Source organism: Oncorhynchus clarkii, unplaced genomic scaffold (genome assembly GCF_045791955.1).
Source record: "Oncorhynchus clarkii lewisi isolate Uvic-CL-2024 unplaced genomic scaffold, UVic_Ocla_1.0 unplaced_contig_4275_pilon_pilon, whole genome shotgun sequence".
In the NCBI taxonomy this organism is placed as follows: domain Eukaryota; kingdom Metazoa; phylum Chordata; class Actinopteri; order Salmoniformes; family Salmonidae; genus Oncorhynchus; species Oncorhynchus clarkii.
In genome coordinates, this window is record NW_027260913.1 from 109902 (window position 1) to 120000 (window position 10099).

Below are 10099 nucleotides of genomic sequence, written 5' to 3' on the forward strand. Positions count from 1 at the left end.
CCGCTTTTTACACAAACTACACAAGCAGCAATTTCAAAGATTATTATTATTATTATTTTTCTGCAGAGATACTTACTCCTCCAAGGCCAGGGGGTCCGTTAGGTCCTGGAGGTCCGGGGGGGCCGGGGTTACCGGGGGTACCAGGCTCACCATCTCTGCCACGGGGCCCGGGGCTGCCCTGAGAGAGGAATAGGGCAGTTCATATCTTCTCTATATCACCAAAATCACAGCAGTGAGTATCTGCATGAATAAGAGCTTCCTTTTCAGGAAGTAGGAGTTAAGACCAATAAAGGCCTGAAGTCACAACAACAGTAGAAATAGCCTGAAACAACATATCATACAGTATCTTCCATCTAAACAGAAAACTATTATATATATCCATGAACTAGTATATATATATATATTTAAATATCCATGAATGTATCATTACATGGACAATAAAGCTCTTGAACTTTAAACTTTATCTCCTCCAGATCAGCCATGTCCACCAGTAGGAGAAAGAGAAAGGCAGATCAAATCTAAGAAAATTTAGATTAAAAATAACAGTCACAAAATATGACGTAAGGTCTATACTTCAGATGAAAATGTCTCTCCCTCTCTCTCTCTCCCTCTCTCTCTCTCTCTCTCTCCCTCTCTCTCTCTCTCTCTCTCTCTCTCATATAGATAAGTGCCATTTTGTTTTTCCAAAATGACTACATTCCAGATTTACAGGTGCAATAGTAATGCTACTCTTCAACTCATTCACAGGCCGTCAACTAAAGCTAAAATCCCCAGAAGGAATTGGACATGAACTCAATTATTTCCAGCATTTCTAATATATATATGTATACACTGCTCAAAAAAATTAAGGGAACACTAAAATAACACATCCTAGATCTGAATGAATGAAATAGTCTTATTAAATACTTTTTTCTTTACATAGTTGAATGTGCTGACAACTAAATCACACAAATTATCAATGGAAATCAAATTTATCAACCCATGGAGGTCTGGATTTAGAGTCACACTCAAAATTAAAGTGGAAAACCACACTACAGGCTGATCCAACTTTGAAGTAATGTCCTTAAAACAAATCAAAATGAGGCTCAGTAGTGTGTGTGGCCTCCACGTGCCTCTACAACGCCTGGGCATGCTCCTGATGAGGTGGCGGATGGTCTCCTGAGGGATCTCCTCCCAGACCTGGACTAAAGCATCCGCCAACTCCTGGACAGTCTGTGGTGCAACGTGGCATTGGTGGATGGAGCGAGACATGATGTCCCAGATGTTCTCAATTGGATTCAGGTCTGGGTAACGGGCGGGCCAGTCCATAGCATCAATGACTTCCTCTTGCAGGAACTGCTGACACACTCCAGCCACATGAGGTCTAGCATTGTCTTGCATTAGGAGGAACCCAGGGCCAACCGCACCAGCATATGGTCTCACAAGGGGTCTGAGGATCTCATCTCGGCTGTAAGAACAACCCCCACCTGTGGACGTAGGGCCCTCATACCACACATGCACATTTGTGGCCTGCTGGAGGTAATTTTGCAGGGCTCTGGCAGTGCTCCTCCTGCTCCTCCTTGCACAAAGGCAGAGGTAGCGGTCCTGCTGCTGGGTTGTTGCCCTCCTACGGCCTCCTCCACGTCTCCTGATGTACTGGCCTTTCTCCTGGTAGCGCCTCCTTGCTCTGGACACTACGCTGACAGACACAGCAAACCTTCTTGCCACAGCTCGCATTGATGTTCCATCCTGGATGAGCTGCACTACCTGAGCCACTTGTGTGGGTTGTAGACTCCGTCTCATGCTACCACTAGAGTGAAAGCACCACCAGCATTCAAAAGTGACCCAAAACATCAGCCAGGAAGCATAGGAACTGAGAAGTGGTCTGTGGTCACCACCTGCAGAACCACTCCTTTATTGGGGGTGTCTTGCTAATTGCCTATAATTTCCACCTGTTGTCTATTCCATTTGCACAACAGCATGTGAAATTTATTGTCAATCAGTGTTGCTTCCTAAGTGGACAGTTTGATTTCACAGAAGTGTGATTGACTTGGAGTTACATTGTGTTGTTTAAGTGTTCCCTTTGTTATTTTTTTTATTGAGCAGTGTATATTATGTCTAAAAAACATTAAGGTCCAGAAAAATGTTGATACAGTGGATCATATTCACTTGACATCTGATTCAGTGGATCAGATTCACTTGACATTATGATTCAGTGGATCAGATTCACTTGACATCTGATTCAGTGGATCAGATTCACTTGACATCTGATTCAGTGGATCAGATTCACTTGACATCTGATTCCCCAAAATATCTGCCTTGGCAACAAACAAAAAAAGTATCTTGTCATTCATAAAAACAAATAAAACCTTTCACAGTAAAACATTTTTAGAAAGTCCAGAAATCTTTTCATCCAAGACAGTATCTATTTCCAGATGAATTGTGAACTCTAGTAATACCTATGATAAATCATTCTAACCTGGCCAGGCAGACATTGTTAACTTAAAACCAAACTGAATCCTTTCCAAACACTTCCTGACAACTACATGAAGGATTGGCAAATATTCCCCTCAGACTACGGATGATGACAATCCGCCATTTTCTCTGAGTCACTTTGTGAAAAACAGACAGTACAAAATGTCAAAATGTGTGATTCTTATCTCATGGTACACACTGTTCTGATACACCTCAATAGTACAATATAAATGTAACTGCAATCCTAATCCCAACAATAGGTGTTGTGGAGATGCAGCTCATTCAACAACCAGAAGAAGGAGTTGGTGGTGAAAAGTGCTTAAAACACGTCCAGGGAAACCAGCCCACCAGTCTATGGTCCAGAGAAACCAGCCCACCAGTCTATGGTCCAGAGAAACCAGCCCACCAGTCTATGGTCCAGAGAAACCAGCCCACCAGTCTATGGTCCAGAGAAACCAGCCCACCAGTCTATGGTCCAGGGAAACCAGCCCACCACAGTCTATGGTCCAGAGAAACCAGCCCACCACAGTCTATGGTCCAGAGAAACCAGCCCACCACAGTCTATGGTCCAGAGAAACCAGCCCACCAGTCTATGGTCCAGAGAAACCAGCCCACCAGTCTATGGTCCAGGGAAACCAGCCCACCACAGTCTATGGTCCAGAGAAACCAGCCCACCACAGTCTATGGTCCAGAGAAACCAGCCCACCACAGTCTATGGTCCAGAGAAACCAGCCCACCACAGTCTATGGTCCAGAGAAACCAGCCCACCAGTCTATGGTCCAGGGAAACCAGCCCACCACAGTCTATGGTCCAGAGAAACCAGCCCACCACAGTCTATGGTCCAGAGAAACCAGCCCACCACAGTCTATGGTCCAGGGAAACCAGCCCACCACAGTCTATGGTCCAGAGAAACCAGCCCACCACAGTCTATGGTCCAGAGAAACCAGCCCACCACAGTCTATGGTCCAGAGAAACCAGCCCACCACAGTCTATGGTCCAGAGAAACCAGCCCACCAGTCTATGGTCCAGAGAAACCAGCCCACCAGTCTATGGTCCAGGGAAACCAGCCCACCACAGTCTATGGTCCAGAGAAACCAGCCCACCACAGTCTATGGTCCAGAGAAACCAGCCCACCACAGTCTATGGTCCAGAGAAACCAGCCCACCAGTCTATGGTCCAGGGAAACCAGCCCACCACAGTCTATGGTCCAGGGAAACCAGCCCACCACAGTCTATGGTCCAGAGAAACCAGCCCACCACAGTCTATGGTCCAGAGAAACCAGCCCACCAGTCTATGGTCCAGAGAAACCAGCCCACCACAGTCTATGGTCCAGAGAAACCAGCCCACCACAGTCTATGGTCCGGGGAAACCAGCCCACCACAGTCTATGGTCCAGAGAAACCAGCCCACCACAGTCTATGGCCCAGAGAAACCAGCCCACCACAGTCTATGGTCCAGAGTAACCAGCCCACCACAGTCTATGGTCCAGAGAAACCAGCCCACCACAGTCTATGGTTCAGAGAAACCAGCCCACCACAGTCTATGGTCCAGGGAAAACAGCCAGCCACAGTCTATGGTCCAGGGAAACCAGCCCACCACAGTCTATGGTCCAGAGAAACCAGCCCACCACAGTCTATGGTCCAGAGAAACCAGCCCACCACAGTCTATGGTCCAGAGAAACCAGCCCACCACAGTCTATGGTCCAGAGAAACCAGCCCACCAGTCTATGGTCCAGGGAAACCAGCCCACCACAGTCTATGGTCCAGAGAAACCAGCCCACCACAGTCTATGGTCCAGAGAAACCAGCCCACCACAGTCTATGGTCCAGATAAACCAGCCCACCACAGTCTATGGTCCAGAGTAACCAGCCCACCACAGTCTATGGTCCAGAGAAACCAGCCCACCACAGTCTATGGTCCAGAGAAACCAGCCCACCACAGTCTATGGTCCAGAGAAACCAGCCCACCACAGTCTATGGTCCAGACAAACCAGCCCACCACAGTCTATGGTCCAGAGAAACCAGCCCACCAGTCTATGGTCCAGAGACACCAGCCCACCACAGTCTATGGTCCAGAGAAACCAGCCCACCACAGTCTATGGTCCAGAGAAACCAGCCCACCACAGTCTATGGTCCGGGGAAACCAGCCCACCACAGTCTATGGTCCAGAGAAACCAGCCCACCACAGTCTATGGTCCAGAGAAACCAGCCCACCACAGTCTATGGTCCAGAGAAACCAGCCCACCACAGTCTATGGTCCAGAGAAACCAGCCCACCACAGTCTATGGTCCAGAGAAACCAGCCCACCAGTCTATGGTCCAGGGAAACCAGCCCACCACAGTCTATGGTCCAGAGAAACCAGCCCACCACAGTCTATGGTCCAGAGAAACCAGCCCACCACAGTCTATGGTCCAGAGAAACCAGCCCACCACAGTCTATGGTCCAGAGAAACCAGCCCACCAGTCTATGGTCCAGGGAAACCAGCCCACCACAGTCTATGGTCCAGAGAAACCAGCCCACCACAGTCTATGGTCCAGAGAAACCAGCCCACCACAGTCTATGGTCCAGAGAAACCAGCCCACCAGTCTATGGTCCAGAGAAACCAGCCCACCAGTCTATGGTCCAGGGAAACCAGCCCACCACAGTCTATGGTCCAGAGAAACCAGCCCACCACAGTCTATGGTCCAGAGAAACCAGCCCACCACAGTCTATGGTCCAGAGAAACCAGCCCACCAGTCTATGGTCCAGGGAAACCAGCCCACCACAGTCTATGGTCCAGGGAAACCAGCCCACCACAGTCTATGGTCCAGAGAAACCAGCCCACCACAGTCTATGGTCCAGAGAAACCAGCCCACCAGTCTATGGTCCAGAGAAACCAGCCCACCACAGTCTATGGTCCAGAGAAACCAGCCCACCACAGTCTATGGTCCGGGGAAACCAGCCCACCACAGTCTATGGTCCAGAGAAACCAGCCCACCACAGTCTATGGCCCAGAGAAACCAGCCCACCACAGTCTATGGTCCAGAGTAACCAGCCCACCACAGTCTATGGTCCAGAGAAACCAGCCCACCACAGTCTATGGTTCAGAGAAACCAGCCCACCACAGTCTATGGTCCAGGGAAAACAGCCAGCCACAGTCTATGGTCCAGGGAAACCAGCCCACCACAGTCTATGGTCCAGAGAAACCAGCCCACCACAGTCTATGGTCCAGAGAAACCAGCCCACCACAGTCTATGTTCCAGAGAAACCAGCCCACCACAGTCTATGGTCCAGAGAAACCAGCCCACCAGTCTATGGTCCAGGGAAACCAGCCCACCACAGTCTATGGTCCAGAGAAACCAGCCCACCACAGTCTATGGTCCAGAGAAACCAGCCCACCACAGTCTATGGTCCAGATAAACCAGCCCACCACAGTCTATGGTCCAGAGTAACCAGCCCACCACAGTCTATGGTCCAGAGAAACCAGCCCACCACAGTCTATGGTCCAGAGAAACCAGCCCACCACAGTCTATGGTCCAGAGAAACCAGCCCACCACAGTCTATGGTCCAGACAAACCAGCCCACCACAGTCTATGGTCCAGAGAAACCAGCCCACCAGTCTATGGTCCAGAGACACCAGCCCACCACAGTCTATGGTCCAGAGAAACCAGCCCACCACAGTCTATGGTCCAGAGAAACCAGCCCACCACAGTCTATGGTCCGGGGAAACCAGCCCACCACAGTCTATGGTCCAGAGAAACCAGCCCACCACAGTCTATGGTCCAGAGAAACCAGCCCACCACAGTCTATGGTCCAGAGTAACCAGCCCACCACAGTCTATGGTCCAGAGAAACCAGCCCACCACAGTCTATGGTTCAGAGAAACCAGCCCACCACAGTCTATGGTCCAGGGAAAACAGCCAGCCACAGTCTATGGTCCAGGGAAACCAGCCCACCACAGTCTATGGTCCAGAGTAACCAGCCCACCACAGTCTATGGTCCAGAGAAATGATCCAGGAAGGAATGTGTTCACCACTACACTCATTCCCTTTTCATTTTTTTTGGTGCAAACAAAGATTTAATAGTTGTAAATGTTTCTGTAAAAAAAATAATGATCAAAAAATTAATAAACTAGAAAAGCTAATTGTGGACTGAAAATGTGAATTAAACCAATACCTGATAAAAAAAAGTCCATGACCTCTGTTGACCTATGCTGAGGTAAAGAATAGTGGGAATCCATCATAAGCACCAGGGTGTGATAGAGGACGTATTCCCAACCGTAAACACCTTCCTTCCCAGGTCAAAGACTCATAGGGATGCACCCCAAAAGGCATAATTTTCCCTATATAGTGCACTACTGTTGATCTCTATGGGACCTGGTCACAATGTACTGTAGTGCACTACTGTTGATCTCTATGGGACCAGGTCACAATGTACCGTAGTGCACTACTGTTGATCTCTATGGGACCTGGTCACAATGTACCGTAGTGCACTACTGTTGATCCCTATGGGACCTGGTCACAATGTACTGTAGTGCACTACTGTTGATCTCTTTGGGACCTGGTCACAATGTACTGTAGTGCACTACTGTTGATCTCTATGGGACCTGGTCACAATGTACTGTAGTGCACTACTGTTGATCCCTATGGGACCTGGTCACAATGTACCGTAGTGCACTACTGTTGATCTCTATGGGACCTGGTCACAATGTACTGTAGTGCACTACTGTTGATCTCTATGGGACCTGGTCACAATGTACTGTAGTGCACTACTGTTGATCTCTATGGGACCTGGTCACAATGTACCGTAGTGCACTACTGTTGATCTCTATGGGACCTGGTCACAATGTACTGTAGTGCACTACTGTTGATCTCTATGGGACCTAGTCACAATGTACTGTAGTGCACTACTGTTGATCCCTATGGGACCTGGTCACAATGTACTGTAGTGCACTACTGTTGATCTCTATGGGACCTGGTCACAATGTACTGTAGTGCACTACTGTTGATCCCTATGGGACCTGGTCACAATGTACTGTAGTGCACTATATGGGAATAGGGTGTCATTTGGGAGACAACCATGGTGATCAATGTGCATTGTCCCTGTCACGTAAAGTCGACCAGACTTATGTAAGTTAAAGCCTTTTACTGTCCTAAGGCAAAGACTCAGTATGGCCTCGCTTTCAATAAACAACCCCATAACAATCCATGACAAAAAAACCAATCTGGGTCGTGGAGTCATTTTAACAGACGGCAGATCTATTCTGCCCCGAGAGGGGATCAAACTCAGAAGCCTCAGCACAAGAAGACGTGTCCCATAAAATCAACCATCTTAGCCAACTGAGAAAGAGACTAGTCTGTCACTGTGTGAGTGACAGTTGGCCTTCACCATAGCGTGACATATTAGAGGTTGATAGGATCTCTGTGGCCGTCTTCAGTGTGCTTCAGCCAACACACCACAGGTCAGTTTCCCATCCAGTCACAACAAAACAATGAACCTCTAAGAGAACTCAAATGTCTCAATGAAATGAGTGTAGGCAGACTGGGGGAAATGTATTCACCTACCTACCTACCTACCTACCTACCTACCTACCTACCTACCTACCTACCTACCTACCTACCTACCTAACAACTACCTACCTACCTACCTACCTACCTACCTACCTACCTACCTACCTACCTACCTACCTACCTACCAACCGACCTCTAAAATCATTACACATACACAGAAAATGACACAGAACCAAAGAGTAGCCTGGGGCCAAAAAGGAACATGTCTCATTAAAACTACTATATTAAATTACAACCTAAAGAAACAACCTCCAACGTGGCAGACATTTTACTTGTACATTTAGCATATACACTCTTACAACATTGCAACTTACAGGAGCAATTACGGTTTAAGAGCCATGCTCAAGGGTACATCATCAGATGTTTACACCAAGTCAGCTCAGGGATTTCAACTAGCCACCTTTTGGTTACTGGCCCAACACACTAACCACTAGTCTACCCTGCCGCCTCTTAACCACTAGGATACCCTGCCTCCCCTTAACCACTAGGATACCCTGACGCCCCTTAACCACTAGAATACCCTGCCACCCCTTAACCACTAGAATACCCTGCCGCCCCTTAACCACTAGGATACCCTGCCTCCCCTTAACCACTAGGATACCCTGCCTCCCCTTAACCACTAGGATACCCTGCCTCCCCTTAACCACTAGGATACCCTGCCTCCCCTTAACCACTAGGATACCCTGCCTCCCCTTAACCACTAGGATACCCTGCCTCCCCTTAACCACTAGGATACCCTGCCTCCCCTTAACCACTAGGATACCCTGCCTCCCCTTAACTAATAGGATACCCTGCCTCCCCTTAACTAATAGGATACCCTGCCTCCCCTTAACCACTAGGATACCCTGCCTCCCCTTAACCACTAGGATACCCTGCCTCCCCTTAACCACTAGGATACCCTGCCTCCCCTTAACCACTAGGATACCCTGCCTCCCCTTAACTAATAGGATACCCTGCCTCCCCTTAACCACTAGGATACCCTGCCTCCCCTTAACCACTAGGATACCCTGCCTCCCCTTAACCACTAGGATACCCTGCCTCCCCTTAACCACTAGGATACCCTGACACCCCTTAACTAATAGGATACCCTGCCGTCCCTTAACCACTAGGATACCCTGACGCCCCTTAACTAATAGGATACCCTGCCTCCCCTTAACCACTAGGATACCCTGCCTCCCCTTAACCACTAGGATACCCTGCCGTCCCTTAACCACTAGGATACCCTGACACCCCTTAACTAATAGGATACCCTGCCTCCCCTTAACCACTAGGATACCCTGACGCCCCTTAACCACTAGGATACCCTGCCTCCCCTTAACCACTAGGATACCCTGACGCCCCTTAACTAATAGGATACCCTGCCGTCCCTTAACCACTAGGATACCCTGACGCCCCTTAACCACTAGGATACCCTGCCGCCTCTTAACCAATAGGATACCCTGCCGCCTCTTAACCAATAGGATACCCTGCCACCCCTTAACCACTAGGATACCCTGCCACCCCTTAACCACTAGGATAGGTAGGATCTCCTGACCCCTCCTGTCTCAGCCTCCAGTATTTATGCTGCAGTAGTTTATGTGTCGGGGGGCTAGGGCCAGTTTGTTATATCTGGAGTACTTCTCCTGTCCTATTCGGTGTCCTGTGTGAATTTAATTGTGCTCTCTCGAATTCTCTCTTCCTCTCTTTCTTTCTCTCTCTCGGAGGACCTGAGCCTCAGGACTACCTGACATGATGACTCCTTGCTGTCCCCAGTCCACCTGGCCGTGCTGCTGCTCCAGTTTCAACTGTTCTGCCTTATTATTATTGGACCATGCTGGTCATTTATGAACATTTGAACATCTTGGCCATGTTCTGTTATAATCTCCACCCGGCACAGCCAGAAGAGGACTGGCCACCCCACATAGCCTGGTTCCTCTCTAGGTTTCTTCCTAGGTTTTGGCCTTTCTAGGTAGTTTTTCCTAGCCACCGTGCTTCTACACCTGCATTGCTTGCTGTTTGGGGTTTTAGGCTGGGTTTCTGTACAGCACTTTGAGATATCAGCTGATGTACGAAGGGCTATATAAATACATTCGATTTGATTTTGATTTGGATACCCTGCCG

General features: G+C 48.8%; 1 protein-coding gene across 2 annotated transcripts in view; it reads right to left on the reverse strand.

The window, feature by feature from the left end:
- The window catches only part of LOC139402212 (collagen alpha-1(II) chain-like), a 94723-nt gene that overhangs the window by 70670 nt on the left and 13954 nt on the right, over positions 1-10099 (reverse strand). For both annotated transcript variants that reach the window (XM_071146320.1, XM_071146321.1), the window contains one exon: positions 77-178. In XM_071146320.1, the coding sequence (XP_071002421.1) occupies positions 77-178 (102 nt within the window). The remainder of the gene's footprint in view (positions 1-76; positions 179-10099) is intronic.